Source organism: Aulostomus chinensis, chromosome 19 (genome assembly GCF_037954235.1).
Source record: "Aulostomus chinensis isolate RoL2024-O1b breed Wild chromosome 19, RoL_Achi_v1.0, whole genome shotgun sequence".
Taxonomy (NCBI): domain Eukaryota; kingdom Metazoa; phylum Chordata; class Actinopteri; order Syngnathiformes; family Aulostomidae; genus Aulostomus; species Aulostomus chinensis.
The window spans coordinates 112,149-132,500 of NC_141338.1; the positions used below are offsets into that span (position 1 = coordinate 112,149).

The 20,352-nt window shown below is 50.2% G+C and overlaps 3 protein-coding genes across 4 annotated transcripts in view; all 3 read right to left on the minus strand.

Moving 5' to 3' along the window:
* Window positions 1–6,814: 6,814 nt before the first annotated feature.
* On the minus strand, window positions 6,815–11,559 carry LOC147243489 (molybdopterin synthase catalytic subunit). Its single transcript, XM_086187880.1, has 5 exons — window positions 11,424–11,559; window positions 10,906–11,026; window positions 10,654–10,810; window positions 8,835–8,958; window positions 6,815–6,981 (listed from the first exon to the last, which is right to left on the minus strand). Exons 1-5 carry the CDS (start codon window positions 11,424–11,426, stop codon window positions 6,886–6,888), a joined length of 501 nt encoding a protein of 166 aa, XP_086044006.1. The 5' UTR covers window positions 11,427–11,559; the 3' UTR covers window positions 6,815–6,885.
* mocs2 (molybdenum cofactor synthesis 2) lies at window positions 11,424–15,204 on the minus strand. The gene is made up of 3 exons (XM_086187881.1): window positions 15,084–15,204; window positions 13,859–13,983; window positions 11,424–11,557 (listed from the first exon to the last, which is right to left on the minus strand). Exons 1-3 carry the CDS (start codon window positions 15,093–15,095, stop codon window positions 11,431–11,433), a joined length of 264 nt encoding a protein of 87 aa, XP_086044007.1. The 5' UTR covers window positions 15,096–15,204; the 3' UTR covers window positions 11,424–11,430.
* Window positions 15,205–19,473: 4,269 nt separating this feature from the next.
* The window catches only part of man2a1 (mannosidase, alpha, class 2A, member 1), a 23,286-nt gene continuing 22,407 nt past the window's right edge, over window positions 19,474–20,352 (minus strand). For both annotated transcript variants that reach the window (XM_086188323.1, XM_086188322.1), the window contains exon 24: window positions 19,474–20,352. This exon is cut by the window's right edge and continues 395 nt beyond it. The gene's annotated coding sequence lies outside the window, so the exon portion shown is untranslated.

The following is a 20,352-nucleotide window of genomic DNA, read 5'->3' on the forward strand; positions in this document are numbered from 1 at the left end:
TATATTTGTGTATACACGACCAGTCAAAAGTTTGGACACCTTCTCATTCATTGTTTTTCTTTATTTTTACTATTTTCTACATTGAGCTGCACGGTGGAGCAGTGGTCCTCCCTGTGGTCCCCCATCAAGAAGGTTGTGGGTGGAGCCCCGGCTGCAGCACGGGGTCTTTCTGGGTGAGTCTCCATGTTCTCCCTGTTCCTGCTGGGTTCTCTCTGGTACTCCGGCTTCCTCCACAGTCCAAAGACATCAAGAGGGACCAGGTTAATCCAGACTCTAAATTGACCGTAGGCGTGGCTGGGAGAGCTAATGGTTGTCTGTCTCTATGTGTTGGCCCTGCCATGGACTGGTGACCTGTCCAGGGGGAAGTCTGCTGGGATAGGCTCCACCCCCACCACCCTCAACAGGAGAAGAGGGAGACCATGGAGGGAAGGAGGGATGGATGGATGGATGGAGGGAGGGATGGATGGATAATTGATGGATGGAGGGATGGAGGAATTTAGCGAGTGACGACATGTTTAGCCGCATGCGTTCGTTCCATCACTGGATGTCCAGGTGGTGCTTAGATAACAACGTGGTTTACAGACAATTGGAGCTCCTCTGGGGAAAGCCTGGTCTGATTCGGAGAGATGGCGTCCATCCTACTTTGGATGGTGCATCTCTCTTATCTAGGAACAGAGGCCAGTTTGTTAGCCATACTAATCCCTGACAAGCACCCAGAGTTCAGACCAGCAGGCAGAGCTGCAGGTTAGCACGCCCTCTGCTGGTTCCTTGGTGTTGTCACCCACCCAGCCTATAGAAACTGTGTCTGCCCCGAGGCTGTATAAGCCTGCACCCAAATCTGGAGGAGTAACTTATAGCAACTTAGTTCAAATTAAACCCACTGCTCCAGCAAACCAACCCAGTAAAACTATTAAATGTGGTTTGCTTAATATTCCATCTCTTGCATCCAAGTCTCTCCTAGTGAACGATTTAATTACTAATTATCAGATTGGTGTATTAGCACTCACTGAAACCTGGGAGCAGCAAGATGAGTGTGTTAGTTTAAATGAATCTTGCCCTCCTGGTTACATTCACGACCATGTACCTCGCACCACTGGCAGAGGAGGAGGAGCTGCAATCTATCAGTCAAATTTGCTCATTAACCCTCCACCTAATTGTTCATTAACTCATTTGAGAGCCTGACTGTCAGCTTCTCCCACCCAGACTGGAAAGCAGAGAAACCACTCTTACTTGCTGTGGTGTACCGTCCTCCTGCACCTTATTCTGAGTTCTTAGAAGAACTCCCTGACTTTCTGTCTAACTTGGCATTGAACTCAGACAAAGTCATTCTAGTGGGTGACTTGAACATCCATGTGGACGTCAATGATGATTCTCTGGCCACTGCGTTTAAGTCGCTTCTTGAGTCTGTTGGCTTCTGTCAGAGGGTAAACAAACCCACTCACACTTTTAATCACATCCTTGATTTAGTACTCACTTATGGAATAGAAGCTGACCTCATCACAGTTCTTCCTCAGAACCCCGTCTTGTCTGATCACTCCTTAATTACATTTGAATTTACTTTAACAAATTATATCCTACCTGGGAAAAAGTCCCGCTTCAGTAGATGTCTATCTGACACTGCTGTTTCTAGATTTAGGAGCTTATTCCAGCAGAGCTTGCTGCCACACCTTGTAGTGATATAATGGGCAGTTATGCTGATTCCACCCCACCCAGGTGGACTATCTTGTGGACAGCACTGCAGCAGCACTCCTTGGGACACTTGATGCCGTAGCTCCCCTGAAGAAGAAGGTTATCAACCAGAAAAGAATAGTTCCCTGGTACAGCCCAGAGCTGCGTGCCTTAAAACAGAAGACCAGACAACTGGAAAGGAAGACACATTCCAGCCAGCATGAGGAAGTCCACCAAGCCTGGAAGGAGAGTTTATTAATATATAAAAAAGAACTCCGTAATGCTAGAAGCGCTTACTACTCGTCCCTGATAGAAAAGAATAAGAACCACCCCAGGTTCCTCTTCAGCACCGTGGGCAGGCTCACCAAGAACCACAGTGCTGTTGAGCCATGCATCCCCCCAACTCTCAGCAGTAACGACTTCCTTTCTTTCTTTACTGAAAAGATTGTGAACATCAGAACAGAGATTGCCAGTAATGGAGGACAGACTACAGTCCCCATAGAAGCACCTCCCAGACTTGGTGCTCACTTGGACAGCTTCTCCCCCATCGACCTGTCAGAATTAACTTCTGCAGTCGGTTCCTCCAAGTCAGCCACTTGTCTGCTGGATCCCATCCCAACAAGCCTCCTTAAGGATGCCTTCCCTCTAGTCAACACTTCTATATTTAATCAAATTAATCTTTCCTTAGTCACAGGTTATGAGCCACAGGCCTTTAAGGTGGCTGTCATCAACCCTTTACTTAAAAACCTTCTCTTGACCCAGATGTGTTAGCCAACTATAGGCCAATATCCAACCTCCCTTCATCTCCAAGATCCTTGAGAAGGTTGTCCTGGAGCAGCTACATGAACATCTGCACAGCAACGAGCTCTTTGAAGCCTTCCAGTCTGGATTCAGGTAACACCATAGCACTGAAACAGCACTGGTCAGAGTCTCTACTGATCTTCTTACAGCTTCAGACAGAGGTCTCGCCTCTGTCCTTTTGGACCTCAGTGCTGCATTTGACACCATCGACCACAGCATCCTGCTACAGAGACTAGACCATGAAACTGGGATTAAGGACCTGTCCTAAAATGGGTTAAGTCCTACTTATCTGACAGGTTTCAGTTTGTTAATGTTAATAATGACCATTCTGAGTATAGCAGAGTCACATATGGTGGACCACAGGGTTCAGTTTTAGGACCGATTCTCTTCACTCTTTACATGCTCCCATTAGGTGACATAATCCAGAAGCACTCGATCAACTTCCACTGTTATGAGGACGACACACAACTTTACTGGTCGATGGAGCCAGACGACACAAGCCAGTTTACTAATCTGCTAGACTGCCTGAAAGACATGAAATCCTGGATGTCTTCTAACTTCTTAATGCAAAATTCAGATCAAACTGAGGTCATCATGTTTGGACCTGAACCCCTCAGGGACACCTCTCTAACCAGATCTCTACTCTAGATGGCACCACCCTGACCCAGAGGACAACTGCAAGGAACCTTGGGGGCATTTTTGACCAGGACCTTTCCTTCAGCTCCCACATAAATCATGTGACCAGGACCGCCTTCTTCCACCTGCAGTATCACTAAGATTAGGAACATCCTTTCCCAGAGTGATGCTGAGAAACTGGTGCATGCATTCATCACTTCTAGGCTGGACCACTGCAACTCTCTCCTGTCAGGATGTCCTAAATACTCCCTAAAGAGTCTCCAGCTGGTCCAGAACGCTGCAGCCAGGGTTCTGACAGGAGTTAGAAGAGAGAACACATCTCTCCACTTTAGCTTCTCTCCTTCCTGTAGGATCTGGAATCCACTTCAAAATCCTTCTGCTGACTCATCAGGCTCTCAATGATGAAACTCCATCCTCTCTGAAAGAACTCATTAGTCCCTCCTGTCCTACCAGAGCACTCCGCTCCCAGAATGCAGGTCTGTTAGTGACTCCCAGTATCTCTAAAACAGACTGGGAGGTGGAGCCTTCAGGTACCGGTTCCTCTACTGTGGAACCAGCATCTCTCCATGGGTCAGAGAGGCAGACACTTTAACTACGTTTAAGTCCAGGCTTAAGACTTTCCTTTATGACAGAGCCTTCAGTCAGGACTGGTTCAGGTAGCTCTGAACCATTGCTAGCTATGCTGCTACAGGCTGAGACTGCTGGGGGACACATCAGGTTACATGGAGCCCTCCCCTCCCCTCCCCTCCTCTCCTCTCCTCTCCTCTCCTCTCCTCTCCTCTCCTCTCCTCTCCCCTCCCCTCCTCTCCTCTCCTCTCCTCTCCTCTCTTCCTTGGTGTCTCTCAGTCTCTCTGTGTTTCCTCAGATCCACCAGAGCTCCAACCGCGGCCTGCATCGCCCCCCCCCCCTTTATCCCCTACTGTTAAACCGGCCTGTGCTCCCCTTCCATGAACCAGTCTACCATCCAGTCCCCCATCAAGCTGGCTCGCTCTCCCTGCCTCCCCTTCCATGAACCAGTCTACCATCCAGTCCCCCATCAAGCTGGCTCGCTCTCCCTGCCTCCCCTCCCATGAACCAGTCTACCATCCAGTCCCCCATCAAGCTGGCTCGCTCTCCCTGCCTCCCCTTGCATGAACCAGTCTACCATCCAGTCCCCCATCAAGCTGGCTCGCTCTCCCTGCCTCCCCTCCCACGAACCAGTCTACCATCCAGTCCCCCATCAAGGTGGCTCGCTCTCCCTGCCTCCCCTTGCATGAACCAGTCTACCATCCAGTCCCCCATCAAGCTGGCTTGCTCTCCCTGCCTCCCCTTGCATGAACCAGTCTACCATCCAGTCCCCCATCAAGCTGGCTTGCTCTCCCTGCCTCCCCTTCCACGAACCAGTCTACCATCCAGTCCCCCATCAAGCTGGCTCGCTCTCCCTGCCTCCCCTTCCACGAACCAGTCTACCATCCAGTCCCCCATCAAGCTGGCTCGCTCTCCCTGCCTCCCCTTCCATGAACCAGTCTACCATCCAGTCCCCCATCAAGCTGGCTCGCTCTCCCTGCCTCCCCTCCCATGAACCAGTCTGCCATCCAGTCCCCCATCAAGCTGGCTTGCTCTCCCTGCCTCCCCTTCCATGAACCAGTCTACCATCCAGTCCCCCATCAAGCTGGCTTGCTCTCCCTGCCTCCCCTCCCATGAACCAGTCTACCATCCAGTCCCCCATCAAGCTGGCTTGCTCTCCCTGCCTCCCCTCCCATGAACCAGTCTACCATCCAGTCCCCCATCAAGCTGGCTCGCTCTCCCTGCCTCCCCTTGCATGAACCAGTCTACCATCCAGTCCCCCATCAAGCTGGCTTGCTCTCCCTGCCTCCCCTCCCATGAACCAGTCTACCATCCAGTCCCCCATCAAGCTGGCTTGCTCTCCCTGCCTCCCCTTCCAGAAGCTTCCTTCTTCAACTGTTACTAACATGTCCATGTTTCCTCCATTCTGTGTTATAAACTGTTGTCTTGTCTGTACAAAAATCTCCTGCACGTCTGTCCCTCCTGGTGAGGGATCCTCCTCCCCTCCTCACCCTGAGGTTTCTCCCATTTTTCCCTGTAAAGGTTTTCTATGGAGTTTCTCCTCAGTCGATGTGAGGCTCTGAGGGCAGAGGATGTTGTTATGATGCCATGAAGCCTGGAGACAAACTGGTGGGGAAAACAGGCTACAAAGAAAACTGCCTTGCCTGGATGGAGGGAGGGATGGACTTCCTACATTGTAGTTTCATACTGAAGACACCAAATCTCTGAAGCAGATCAATGGAATCATGGAGCAAAGACAGAATTGTTCAGAACTGTAAACCTGTTTTATATTCCAGCTCCTCAAAGTCGCCTCCCTCTGCTTCGCTGCAGCGCTGCAAACCCTCGTCCTTCTCTCAGGGAGCTTCATGATGTCATCACCTGAAATGGTTCCCCCTCTCAGGTTCACCTTGTCAGGGTTCAGTGGAGGAGTTTCCTGCCTTCTTCCTGGTTGGGAGCATCAGTTGAGCTGAGCAGAAGTCAGGCTGCTCCCCAGCTGACAGCTCTGTTTGACCACTGCTAGAATTCATGTCATGGCAGGAACCATCAGCTCAGTAGAGAGGAACCACGTCCATCAGTGCTCTAAGACCTGAAGGTCACTCAGTCCTGGAAACTGGAAAACTTTGAATGCGTCCCTGAGTGCAGTCGTAAAAACCATCAAGCGCCACGATGAAACCGGCTGTTAAGACATCATGCGTTCAGTTAAAATGTGTTAGTTTGTGTTAAAATGAGAGGACATAAATTAAACAAAAGTTTACTTTAAAGCTGTTTAGAGGTTCTTGACTTTACAAAACTAAAATGATTTAAACGATTTTAATCATTAAGATTAATAATAATCTATTAAAAACATCTACTTGGTTCATCCCTTCATTTATGGTTATTTAAAATAGGCTTCAATGGAGAAACTGATTTAAATCTGTTTAATGAGGGTCTGATTTTTCCTTTTTATTTGAGGTTATCAACCTGCTGCGGCTGCTCAAACTGATACTGTTGGTCCGACCAAGTTGTCACCTATAAAAGGAGCTATAAAGCAAGCTGAGTTGTGTCCAGCGTTCTCTGTGGGTCTCCAGGCCCCGAGCGGGTAGGGGTGGGCAATGATGCCGTGAGAAGCGGAAATTCTCGACACCGGCTCACATGAGGACAGCCCAGGAGAGGAAGACCAAGAGTCTCCTCTGCTGCTGAGGAGTTCATCCCAGTCCCCAGCCTCAGAAATCACCAGTTAACAGCTCCTCAGACTGGAGCCCAGATGAACGCCTCAGAGTTCTGGCAGCAGACACGTCTCTGCACCAACAGTTCAGAGGAGACGGCGTCAATCAGGCCTTGATGGTCCAACAGCTGCGAGGAAACCAAGACTCCACCGTGTCTTTGTGGGACACAAAAAAGGTTAAGGGACGGTGTCTACATGCATGGTGTGTGTGTGTGTGTGTGTGTGTGTATATAAATATATATATATATATACACACACACACTTATCTTAGCTGGTGTTGCTCTCCCAGTTTGGGGGTCACCGCCCCGAGTGCTCCAACTCCCATGAAGAGTGATGACACCCAGGAAAACTGTATTACCTGCTGATGAACTGATGTTCTCCCACATCGTTTCCGTACTCTGTCAGACAGGATGTTACCAGCTCCAACTTACATCCCAGTGCTTGTAGTGAAAACAGCGGCATAAAGTGGGATGTGTTGCCAGTCATCGACATTTATTCATCATTTACAGTTTATTTCCATGACACATCATTCATGTTTTGTGTGTATTCCCGGGGTTAGGATGACGACCACACCAGCGACACTCGGGGTTCTCCTTCCAGCTCGTCTCCTGCGTGTCATAAACCTCCTGCCAATCACATCCGCACAGTTATCACTACAACAATAATTGAAAATTGCAGAAAAAAAGTCAATGTGCTTGCAGACTCACATGTAGACACACACACACTTTCTGCAACAACAGTCAATTAATGATGGTAGAATGAGTCAGTGGATTGGCTCCAAGCTCACCAGAGCCTTGAGCCATTTGACTTCCACTGTCGCCTCATGACGCTTGGCATTGGGAGGCAGACCATTAGGAGGTCACAGCAGTTGCAGTCTGCATTGAAGCAGCTCATTGCTCCATACCCAAGGTGCTACATGGTGAGGTACACCACATGCTACACTGCTGATTACGTCATCGGGTGCATCATTGGTTGCACAGTAGGTTCCATCTGGAGGTGTTCCAATACCTCGTATTAATGTGGTTACTTCACTATAAATTACTCTACATTTGGAGCCATAATTACAGAGAATTCATGCTTTTGAGATTTTTTGTCATACTTGCTCAAGAGCACTAATCTAGGAATACATAATAAGATGTGTCTTCAACTGACAAGATCGCCGTTGTTGAAACGCCAAAGGGTGGTGCCATGGAAAATATCACCAGATGATTGACTTTGTTGCTCTTTAACAGCATGGTGTTGCTGCTGGCAACTATGGATTTTCCTGCAGAGATCGGGAGTCATGTAAATTAACAGGAAATGCAAGCTGCTGCTTCTTGACTGCCGGAAAATCTTTAGTTGCCAGTACCTTGCCAAACAGGATGCACCTTGCTGAAGAGAAGCACGTACACACACGAGTAATGACGTCAACAAAAGGTATAAAATGTGAATGCAAGTTGTAAGGAGGGTTCTGTCTGTATGTAAGATGTGAGGTGGTTGATCTGTGCATTAAACCCGCAAGAGGCTGTAAGATGATCCGTCGTTGAGTCTCGTTTGTCATCTCAACTTGAATGAGAGATCCGAGGTCAACTCCAACACAACACATTGCCGCAATAGAAAAATCCATCCATCCATCGTCATCTTCCGCTTATTCCTACACATTAAGGGTCGCGGGGGTGGAGCCTATCCCAGCGTCAACGGGCGAGAGGCGGGGTTCACCCTGGACAGGTCGCCAGTCCATCACAGGGCCGACACAGAGAGACGAACAACCATTCACACTCACATTCATACCTACGGTCAATTTAGAGAATCAATCAGCCTCGTCCCCAAATTGATGTCTTTGGACGGTGGAGGAAGCTGGAGTACCAGAGAGAACCCAGCAGGAACAGGGAGAACATGCAAACTCCACACAGAAAGATCCCGTGCCCGAGCCGGGACTCGAACCCGGAACCTTCTTGCTGTGAGGCCACAGTGCTGACCACTGCACCACACGATAGAAAAATGAAGAAGAGATTTTTAGGGAAAGGAAACAAGTCACTTTGTTTTGTTTCGATGCATGAAAGCTGTGGTATCGGATGATGGACCCGTGTCCTTGCCAATGCCAAACATGGAATTATTTGCGGTGTCAGAGAATTTTCCAGTGTAAGTATCATCTTGGAACAACCCTAATGAGATCGTCAGTGGCATCATGGCTCACATCACTAAATTGCATCTTAGATTACACAGTAGGTCCCAGTGCTGGTCAAGTGTGAGTCATGTCACTCGCATCATAAACCAGAACCCCCCCCAAACATCAGATGTTCATGGAAGTTGGATAAAAACTATATCAGAAATGCAGATTAGTCCTTCGACTGACACAATTTGAACTAAAGAACGTCGGTGCTGAGGCCCACATGTGACGCACCCTGCACAGCAGCTCAGCTGTGCTGTGATTCCCCTCCTGACCACAGCAAAAGTATTCATTTAAAATATGAAACTTGGGTCATGTGTTGAAGGGTACCTTCTTCCAGATAGGGATGTTAGCCTTCAGCTGACTGATGCAGTGCTGGATTGCCTCTAGACCCTCGTGACGATGAGGAGATGAGATCGCCATGACAACACTGGCCTCACCCACCTTTACCCACCTGAGGGAAGATACCGACGGTGATCAAAGATGCTCTATGATAGACAAGCATTGCCACAGTATTTGTTGCAATCAATACAATCTCAGGAGTTAGCATCTTGCATGTCCTGGGGGGTGTATCCTGGGGGGGATGTGTATCTCGGGGGGATGTATCTCGGGGGGGGTGTGTCCTGGGGGGATGTGTCCTGGGGGGATGTATCCGGGAGGGGTGTGTCCTGGGGGGATGTATCTCAAGGCGGTGTGTCCTGTGGGGATGTGTCCCGGGGGGATGTGTCCCGGGGGGATGTGTCCCGGGGGGATGTGTCCCGGGGGGATGTGTCCCGGGGGGATGTATCCTGGGGGGATGTGTCCTGGGGGGATGTATCTCAAGGCGGTGTGTCCCGGGGGGATGTGTCCCGGGGGGATGTGTCCCGGGGGGATGTGTCCTGGGGGGATGTATCCTGGCTCCCAGCACAGGCAGAGGAGTTTGTGCAGGGGTTGAAAAGGTGCAGGTTTCCCTCCCTTCGGGATTTCAGAGAGTTTGTCCCGACTAGGAGCCCTACTACCAACAATGGCAGTCGATGGCTTTTCTGAGCGCTTCCAGTGTGGGTGGTGTGTCTAGCTCCTCCATAATAGGCAAGTTTGGAATGGGTCCCACATGCTGTCATTGACAACATTTTGGGTTTCATTCAACTCAAGATAGTGCCATACCAACTCTCCCTAGTCTGTAATGACTTCACTCATCTGAGGCACATCCACCAACAAGACTGCCCCACTCAAGTCTCACGCCGGCAGCTGTCTGTAAACAACTACAACAGTTCAGCCAGTACGTGTTGGCTCAGTGGCAGCAGTTGCTCAGCCATTACTCCTGAGGGCTTGTGGGACGAGGCGCAGCCTTGAAAGCTAAGAGGGCTTTTCTGTAAAATCAGATAACATCCATGGCACAGGTGCAGTAACATGAAGTACTTTCAATGCAACTAAGCCAAAGGTGCACCCTTTGTGTATGAGTTGGGGGGGTGTCCACAAACATGCTGAGTCAACTTAAAGTTTCTAGTGTCTGGTCAGTTTGTCATTTTAAAATCACCTGAGATAATTAAGCAGTTATAATCACTGAAGACCTCTGATGTTAATTTACATAATCATAATCATCCAGAGAGTCACAATTGGACTTTGGTGGCTGAATGCGGTCACCAAAGTCTCTTTTCAGACCTCTTGGTGGATGATCTTGTGGTTGTGAAGGTCAGGAGGACAACAAAGTCCAGGTCTATAGGTCATAATCACAGAGACGTAATGGGGCCGTCTCAGGTTTGTGTTCGTAGCGAGAGGACTTGAAGACTTGCATGCATTCCATCATGTTTGAAGAGGAGCAGGAAGTTGGGTTCTCAGGTCAGCAGTGGACCTCCACCCCTGCCCAAAGGTATATGTTGGTGGCGAGGATCTGCTGGGAGACGCCGAGGGCCAGCATAGTGGTAGAAGTAGGTACATCATCACTTGGCAATTGTCTGTTCAGAAGCCCGAGGCCCCCCCACAGATACAAAAATGATTCTCTGGCTAATAGAGGAGTATTTGCACTTGGAGGCCTGAATGAAGACGTGACAAAGATGAAGGCACAGAGCAAAAGATAAAAAACACGTAACACAAGAGCAGGAAGTCAATGTCCAACGTCCTGCCTCCTGTCATCATGAACTACAGTCAGCTTGAGTTGTTAGCATCTCACCCCAGTCGGTGGTGCACGCACACGTGGGCGACACTTGGCCAGCGTTCTCTGATGTCATCACAGAGTTTCGTGAACTCTGATTGGACCATGAGCTCATATGCTTCGTAGTCCAGACCAATCACCTTTCTGCCATCCTGCTCATCCTCACGGGTCGTTCCTGCACACACGGACGGTTGGCATCAGTGAACAAATGTGGTCAAACACTCCTTTACAATTGTCTCACAACCCGACTCATTGACTCACAGCTCTGACCTATAAACACGGAAACGGCTCCACAGGAAGAGCTGCTGACAGCGTCGACCACTGCCTGTACAGACAGCCAATCCCGGCACAGCTTTATGACATCTCTCCGCTGCTCCCCAGCCACCTCCATCTTTAAGGGAACATGTAAGATTTATTATTCTACATGTTCTGTTGATAAGCCAGGATCATTTTCTGTCAAAGTAATTGAATAGTTTCATGAATTCATTCTGAAAATTACATGTAGCAGGGAACAACATAGCTGAAAGCAGCCACCAAGTATAAATGGGCAGGGCCTGTCACCAGTCGTTAGTCCAATGAGAGGAATCCTTACTGACTGGCAGCCGTCAGCTGTCAGCAGACGGCCTGCCGACATTGGTCTAACGACTGGCGACAGGCCGTCTGCTGACAGCTGACGACCGCCAGTCAGTAAGGATTCTTCTCATTGGACTGTTTGTGTTGCTGTCGCAGGTTATCAATGAGTCGGCCAGGATTGATTTGATCATTGATTCACTGATCGTCTCTTTTACCATCAATTTATCCTCCACTGAGCGGTGGTACCACGGCGACCTCGTCTCCGTCTCCCAGAGTCAACACCTGGTCACCAATGACAACATACTGCTGACGCACTGCCAAGACCACCTGAGCCCCTAAGACAGAGAGTCTGCCACACACACACACACACACACACACACACCTTTATTTCATAACTGACCTTGAATTGGTCCATTTGATTGGGTGTAGATAACAACCATCAAGTATGTTTCATTGATTTATTGATGACAGTAAACTCTTCAGCTGGTATCAGTCAATCAACATCAACACGTCTGTATGTGCCGCACTGACCATCAATTCACACTACCAGTCAAAAGTTTGGACACCTTACCTAATGGTTTTTCTTCATTTTTTTCATGTATTTTTACTACTTTCTGCCCACGACTACATTCCTCAAAGTCGCCTCCCTTTGCTTTGTTTCCAGGGCCACATTTGAGAGCTTTGGTTCCACCACCGTGTGTTTGTGGGACACAGAAAAGGTGGAGGGACGTCTCTACATGCATGGTTCCCACCATGAAGCATGGAGGAGGAGGTGTGATGGTGGGGGGGGGGGGCTTTACCGGTGACACTGGTGGGTATTTATTGAAACTGAAGGCCCACTGAACCAACATGGCTGCCACAGCATCCTGCAGCAACACGGCATCCCATCCTGTCAGCGTTTAGTTGGATGGTCATTGATGTTTCAGCAGGACGACCACCCAAACACACCTCCAGGCTGTGTGAGGGCTACTTGACCAAGAAGGAGAGTGATGGAGGGCGGCCCAGGTGACCTGGCCTCCAGTCACCTCCATCTTGGCGTTCTCTCCATGAGGTCATCACCTGAGATGGTTCTCCATCAGTCTTGAAGGAGTTCAGAGGTGCTGAGTGAAGGCCAAAGAGCCAACAAGTCCTCAGCACCTCTGGAACTCCTTCAAGAAGAAAGTTCTACATCTGCACTGACCGTCTCAGTGTCTTCCAAACATTTATATGCAAAGTTCCTCCTCTCAGTGGCTTCCCACCACACCTTGTTCTTCCTTCTTCTCTCAAGGACAGTGGCAGGGGGAGCACAAGGAGGCTGGCTCCTCACTGTCCAAGGCCTTTCCCAAACTCTTCTCATCTCAGGAGTGGAAGCACAGCCTGGTACATCCTGCTCACACTTCATTCTTTGGTCTGTATGAAGGTGGCAACACGACCACACAGTTCCACATCAGCCGAGAACTTCACGATAATGACACATAAATGTAATAAAACAAAAAGGTGTCTGCATATTTTCTAACAACCTGCTTGAGGGAAAACTGAAGGAGATGAATGTGAAGGCTACGTCAGCGCCCCTCAGGGCTACGTCAGCGCCCCTCAGGGCTACGTCAGCGCCCCTCAGGGCTACGTCAGCTCCCCGGTCCTCTTCCAATGATTGTGTAACATCAAACGCAGGGAACTTTATTATAAAGTTCTCTGATGACACAACTGTCGCCAGCTTGCTGCTGCAGCCCACTGGACTTTTCTCAAAAGTAGAGGAATTCATCCAGCAGGGTGACCAAAATCATCTTGTGTTGGATGTGGGGAAGACGGAGGAGATGATATTTGATCCAAAGACTGTTGGTGACCACAGGCCAGTCGTCATTAAAAACAAACACATCAGCCAGGTGGCTTCATGCAGGTATGTGGGGGTCCACAATGACTACGCCCTCAGCTGGAAGGTACATGTTAGAAGTCTCTGCTCCAAACTCCAGCAGCGTCTCTACTTCCTATGTGGACTGAGGGTCTCTGGAGTGGAGCAGAGGATCGTGTTGCTGTTCTACCGGGCTGCACTGGAGACAATCATCAGACACGGCATTGCGGCCTGGTACGGCAACCTGACTGTGCAGTGGAGGTCACAGATTACCGGTCTGGTGTGGACTGCCATGAAGATCATGGAGGTCAGGAACCATCCTTCCCTCCAGATGCTTGATGAGCAGTCTGTCACCAGACCGGCACAGAAAATCGTGTCTGATCCGACTCACATTTACACCACAAGCTCCAGCTCCTACCTTCCAGCAGGAGACTCAGGGTCCCCAGAACCAGGCTGAACCGCTACAAAAACTCATTCCTGCCAAAATCCATCAAACTGCTCAACAAACACAATAACTGACAGTGCAAGAAGCTCCATGGTGCAATGTGATGTGTGCACCTCTCTGTCTTTGTAAACTGCAGCTGGACAGTCCAGGACAAATTTCCCCCACAGCGACAATAAAAGTATTTCTTATCTTATCAAAAGGAGGCTGTTTAGAAGAATCTAGAACATAGAATATCTTGGAGTTATTTCATGCTTTTTGTTGACTACATAATTCATGTGTTCATTCATAGTTTTGATGCCTTCAGTGTGAACCTAAAGTGTAAACAGTCATGAAAATAACAATCGGACAGTTTCTTGATTTCACTGGAAACAGCCCACCTCGGATGTCGCTGGAGCAACAGATTCCAGAGACCCAAGGTGCTGATAGGTGTCGGCACGGCAACAAGCTCCTCTTCCTTCAGTCCAGCCAACTCGCTGCTCCGAGCAAAGTACAAGACAAGCACCTGAAGAAGAAAACAATCATGACATCATCATCTGAAACACTTGGTGATGCCAGCATCCCGTTTTTACATCTAATGGCCGAATCTGACTCTGGTAATAATTTGAAACGGGACGTTTCTCAACTGAAGCTTCTCACTGGAGAGCGGATTACGCCTCATCTGGAGGGAATAATCCCTCACATCTGAGCTTGTTTCTAATCGTTGAGGCACTAATAATCTGACTCTGAAGCCAATCAGAGAGGAGCACAGGGCAAGCTGGTGGCCGCAGGTCAAATATGGATGTGAGAAAACTCTTGGTACTGGTTTAGTTTATCCATATTTCACAGTTTCCAAAAAACAAAAACAAAAATCAACATCCCCCTGGCAGTGGCCTCCCATGACCCTTTGACACTCAGCCTGCCTGCGTGTCCTAAGGGACGATGGCGCATCTTTGCTACTGGTTTTAACTGATATCCACTCCACTGGTATGTCCACCAGGAGGCTTCTGCCTCAAGGTTCAATTTGAGATCCAATACAACCTTAACATCGCTACGCTGCCGTACATCAGGATACACAGGATCAACAGTTGAAGCTCAGTTGATGACACTCGGCGTACGAGCTGCGCTCGTTCTCCAATGTGACGTCTTTAACATCTGTAGTTTCTTCTATTTGTAAATGTCTATAATTTAACTAAAGACACCTGAAATTGGGTTAAAGTGGAGTCACACACACCAGACACAAAGGAACGGAGGAGTGACGTCATTCCCGGGCGTGACTTATCAGCCGCCTCCTGTTCTTCAGGAGGTGCAGCACGACACGGTAACGTCACTTCCCACAGAAATCCAACTAGGGATATTTCAGTTTCAATATTTGGTGACGTAAAGATGTCACGTTTCCCTGTGTGCTGGATTACGCGGTTCCCTGGCCCCTAGAGGGAGTTCCGGCTTTAACAGTACAACAATTAGAACAGAAATTCTGCTCTCTTCTGGGGACGTGACTCGGCGAGCGGGCCGCCATGTTGGTTGTCCCGAAAACCAGCGTGAAAACAGGCAGAAACATCGGCAGAGTTTTGCAACAACAGGCAAGAAACACGTCACAAGTCACTGAGGCATCAGGACACTCACACGCGCTGTCATGAAGACGTCGTCAGCTCCCGGTCATGTGCTGAAATGTGGCCTCTGTCCGCTGTTTATCATATGACGTCATGTCCGGTCGCGCTGCTATTGGCTGATAGGTCGGAGGAAATCGGAGGGCTGCGGGTTCGATCCCCGACCTCTCCAGACAGAGGTGCACGCTACCTTTTTACCTCTAAAGCGTGAACACGACGTGGAGCGACAAACACCGAGAAAGTTTGCGAGGAGCTGAGCGAGCAGAGGCGCCTCCACCAAAGGACTTTTACTGGTTCAGTGACAGTGGTTTCACACACAGTTTGTGAAACCTTAGCATTTTATTCTAAACTGTAAACACAAAATCTCTGACTCTTCCTGCAAAACCAAACTATCCACTCCAAAAGCTCAAACTGCTCTAAACCAAACAATGTTGTCATGACAACCCCCTGAAGCGTCACGACATTCAGGAAACACACAATCGGAACATGAAGCTGGAGAAATGATCCGCAACAGCCAAGAGCATTTTGCAAGACAAAAACACAACAAAAACTCCTCTTCAGCAATTTTATTCAGAAAAAAACATCCACCCATCCATTTTCTTCCGCTTATTCCCGCTTTGGACGGTGGGGGAAGCTGGAGTACCAGAGAGAACCCAGCAGGAACAGGGAGAACATGGAGACTCACCCAGAAAGACCCCGTGCTGCAGCCGGGGCTCCACCCACAACCTTCTTGATGGGGGGCCACAGGGAGGACCACTGCTCCACCCACAACCTTCTTGGTGGGGGGCCACAGGGAGGACCACTGCTCCACCCACAACCTTCTTGCTGGGGGGCCACAGGGAGGACCACTGCTCCACCCACAACCTTCTTGCTGGGGGGCCACAGGGAGGACCACTGCTCCACCCACAACCTTCTTGCTGGGGGGCCACAGGGAGGACCACTGCTCCACCGGGCCGTCCCTTCAGTAAAAAAAAACATTCACAAGAATCCCACTTCAACTCCAGAAGTGCCGATGGTTTCTGCAGACCACTCATTCATCCACGCCATCACATGACTGGGCTGGGTCTGGCCACGCCCTCCCGGTCAGGTAACTCCAGGTGCTCCGCCTGCTCCCGCATCTTTATCATTACAATGGAGGCTTTTTTTCCTTCTCTCATGTTACATTAGATCGTTATTTCACCAACACTAATGTGGGTTTACAGGTATGAAAATAAAATAAATACGGCAGGTAGGTACAAGTATGTAACTTTAATATCAGTTGAGTGATGTCCTCTTGTGCTTGAGCACCCCTTTGTTCAGATCTGAAGACTTCATAAAAACCCTGTTGCGTAGCTTTGTACAATAAAGAGGTTATTTGAGAGAGTATTGCAGTGAAAGTATGTCACCATTTCCTGAAAACAACAGTAAAGGGACAGTCCCAAAACACTTAGAACAGCGGACTCAAAGAAAAGTCCATAAAATAGAGAAATTCATGTCAGTGTGTTTTAAATCCTTTTCAATAGTTTTTTTTTTTTTAGGGTAACAGCAATGAAGGTGTTGAAACAGGTACTCATGTAAGCGTCCAGGCGCCTGGACGAGGTCAAACCTGGTCCCACTGGATATTTGGGTCATATTTCCTCCGGATGTCTTCATCACAAAATCTCACCTTCAGATTTCTGCATGACAAACCTGTTTTTGCCACTGTGACATCATGAAACGAAACAAAGTTTTACTGTTGAACAAGACCTTTGAGAATGGCGTCCATGGAGGTGTGGAGACGTGAGGAGGCATGAAGTGGCTTGACTGAGGAGAAATAAGGAGGCGTGAAGCAATGTGTGGAGGCATGAGGAAGTGGGAGGAGAGGTGGGGAGGCGTGAGGAGACGTGGGGAGACGTGGGGAGACATGAGGAGGCGTGAAGTGGCGTGACTGAGGAGAAATAAGGAGGCATGAAGCAATGTGTGGAGGCATGAGGAAGTGTGAGGAGACGTGGGGAGGCGTGGGGAGACGTGAGGGGACGTGAAGAGGCGTGAGGAGGCATGAGAAGGTGTGAGAAGATGTGGGGAGACATGAGGAGGCGTGAAGTGGCGTGACTGAGGAGAAATAACGAGGCGTGAAGCAATGTGTGGAGGCATGAGGAAGTGTGAGGAGACGTGGGGAGACGTGAGGGGACGTGATGAGGCGTGAGGAGACGTGGGGAGATGTGAGGAGGCGTGAGAAGACGTGGGGAGGCGTGAAGAGACGTGAGGAGGCGTGAAGAGACGTGAGGAGACGTGAGGAGGCGTGGGGAGACTTGAGGGGACGTGAGGAGGCGTGACGAGACGTGGGGAGACGTGAGGAGGCGTGCGGAGACGTGGGGAGACGTGAGGAGGCGTGGGGAGACGTGGTGAGGCGTGAGGAGACGTGAGGAGGCGTGGGGAGACGTGAGGAGACGTGGGGAGGCGTGGGGAAACGTGAGGAGGTGTGGGGAGACGTGAGGAGGCGTGGGGAGACGTGAGGAGACGTGGGGAGGCGTGAGGAGACGTGAGGAGGCGTTGGGAGACGTGAGGAGACGTGGGGAGGCATGGGGAGACGTGAGGAGGCGTGGGGAGACGTGGGGAGACGTGAGGAGACGTGGGGAGGCGTGGGGAGACGTGAGGAGGCGTGGAGAGACGTGGGGAGACGTGGGGAGACGTGAGGAGGCTTGGGGAGACTTGAGGGGACGTGAGGAGGCGTGAGGAGACGTGGGGAGACGTGAGGAGGCGTGCGGAGACGTGAGAAGATGTGGGGAGACATGAGGAGGCGTGAAGTGGCGTGACTGAGGAGAAATAACGAGGCGTGAAGCAATGTGTGGAGGCATGAGGAAGTGTGAGGAGACGTGGGGAGACGTGAGGGGACGTGATGAGGCGTGAGGAGACGTGGGGAGATGTGAGGAGGCGTGAGAAGACGTGGGGAGACGTGGGGAGGCGTGAAGAGACGTGAGGAGACGTGAGGAGGCGTGGGGAGACTTGAGGGGACGTGAGGAGGCGTGACAAGACGTGGGGAGACGTGAGGAGGCGTGGGGAGACGTGGGGAGGCGTGAAGAGACGTGAAGAGACGTGAGGAGGCGTGGGGAGACGTGAGGAGGCTTGGGGAGACTTGAGGGGACGTGAGGAGGCGTGAGGAGACGTGGGGAGACGTGAGGAGGCGTGCGGAGACGTGAGGAGACGTGGGGAGATTTGAGGAGGCGTGGGGAGACGTGAGGAGACGTGGGGAGACTTGAGGAGGCGTGGGGAGACGTGATGAGACGTGGTGAGGCGTGAGGAGACGTGAGGAGGCGTGGGGAGACGTGAGGAGACGTGGGGAGGCGTGGGGAAACGTGAGGAGGCGTGGGGATACGTGAGGAGGCGTGGGGAGACGTGAGGAGACGTGGGGAGACGTGAGGAGGCGTGGGGAGACGTGAGGAGACGTGGGGAGGCGTGAGGAGACGTGAGGAGGCGTGGGGAGACGTGGGGAGGCGTGGGGAGACGTGAGGAGGCGTGGGGAGGCGTGGGGAGACGTGAGGAGACGTGGGGAGAAGTGAGGAGGCGTGGGGAGACGTGAGGAGACGTGGGGAGGCGTGAGGAGACGTGGGGAGACGTGAGGAGACGTGGGGAGGCATGGGGAGACGTGAGGAAGCGTGGGGAGACGTGGGGAGACGTGAGGAGACGTGGGGAGGCGTGGGGAGACGTGAGGAGGCGTGGGGAGACGTGAGGAGACGTGGGGAGGCGTGGGGAGACATGAGGAGGCGTGGGGAGACGTGAGGGGACGTGAAGAGGCGTGAGGAGGCATGAGAAGGCGTGAGAAGATGTGGGAAGACATGGGGAGACATGAGGAGGCGTGAAGTGGCGTGACTGAGGAGAAATAACGAGGCGTGAAGCAATGTGTGGAGGCATGAGGAAGTGTGAGGAGACGTGGGGAGACGTGAGGGGACGTGATGAGGCGTGAGGAGACGTGGGGAGATGTGAGGAGGCGTGAGAAGACGTGGGGAGACGTGGGGAGGCGTGAGGAGACGTGAGGAGGCGTGGGGAGACGTGAGGAGGCGTGGGGAGACTTGAGGGGACGTGAGGAGGCGTGACGAGACGTGGGGAGACGTGAGGAGGCGTGGGGAGACGTGAGGAGGCGTGGGGAGACTTGAGGGGACGTGATGAGGCGTGAGGAGACGTGGGGAGATGTGAGGAGGCGTGAGAAGACGTGGGGAGACGTGGGGAGGCGTGAAGAGACGTGAGGAGACGTGAGGAGGCGTGGGGAGACGTGAGGAGGCGTGGGGAGACTTGAGGGGACGTGAGGAGACGTTGGGAGACGTGAGGAGACGTAGCTCTAGTGGTGCTGTTCAACTGTGACATTCAGTTCAATACAATTACAAACTAATGAGAGGAAGAGACATGAATTTGTCACCAAAAGAAAAGCACTCAGACATCGTGACTCTCGTCTGAATTCCATTTAGTAGTGAAACCATCACAACTCATTCACACTTCAAATATTCTCTGCAGAAAGAGAAGCCAGACAAACGACCCTTTCACATTATGATCCCACACAAACACCAGCAACCAACAGATCAATAACAGATCAATAACCAATCACACAAGGACAGTTTAACCATAATTCTAGTACATCACATGACTAAGAAAAATGTCATGTAAAGAAACATAAAAAAACAATGCAGTGGCAGAAATTTGCCATGAACAGTGATTGACAGTTGCTAAAGAAGTTCATGCTTGCATGCACACACACACACACTCGCATGCATGCGTGTGTGTGTACATGCATGTGCGCAAACACACATGCACGTACACACACAAACACACACAGTGCCAACGACTGTTTGGTCCCTCTTGGTTACCATAGCTACTGATGTTTCAGTGTGTCTCTTCCATTTAAACCTTAGACTGACCTGTTGGAGGAAAAACACTGTATGATGCAAATATTGACACATAATGACCTTTGACCTGTAAGAGTTGGACAGCAGTTAAAAACATTTTTGTCCTTTTCCTGCTTCTTCGTTTTACTTTTTATTGATTTATTTTTATTCTGGTTGAAAACTTTCTTATGAAATATTCCAGTACACCGAAGCACTCATCTGACACTCGAACAGTCACAAGTAAAAACAGCTGTTATTGACAATCTGTGAAATAAATCATGAGGATTTTTTATCAAATTCTTTCGTGACATAGTCGTTAATATTCTGATGTACTGATCAAATTTGCTCTAGGAAACTGATTTACTGAGACACACCGGAAAATGTCTCAAATGAGCACAAAAAAGACCTGAAAGAACAACAAACAAACAAAAACTATATTTCTGATCATTT

Bases quoted from the DNA above. Each gene is read 5' to 3' on its own strand.
- LOC147243489 (XM_086187880.1), bottom strand. The intron at 8,959-10,653 runs GTGAGATGCTAA...ATCTTCCCTCAG, and splicing joins TGCGTGCACCACCGACTGGG to GTGGGTAAAGGTGGGTGAGG. The intron at 6,982-8,834 runs GTACCCTTCAAC...TGTGATTGGCAG, and splicing joins ACATCCCTATCTGGAAGAAG to GAGGTTTATGACACGCAGGA.
- mocs2 (XM_086187881.1), bottom strand. The intron at 11,558-13,858 runs GTGGGCTGTTTC...TGTGTGTGGCAG, and splicing joins TTGCTCCAGCGACATCCGAG to ACTCTCTGTCTTAGGGGCTC.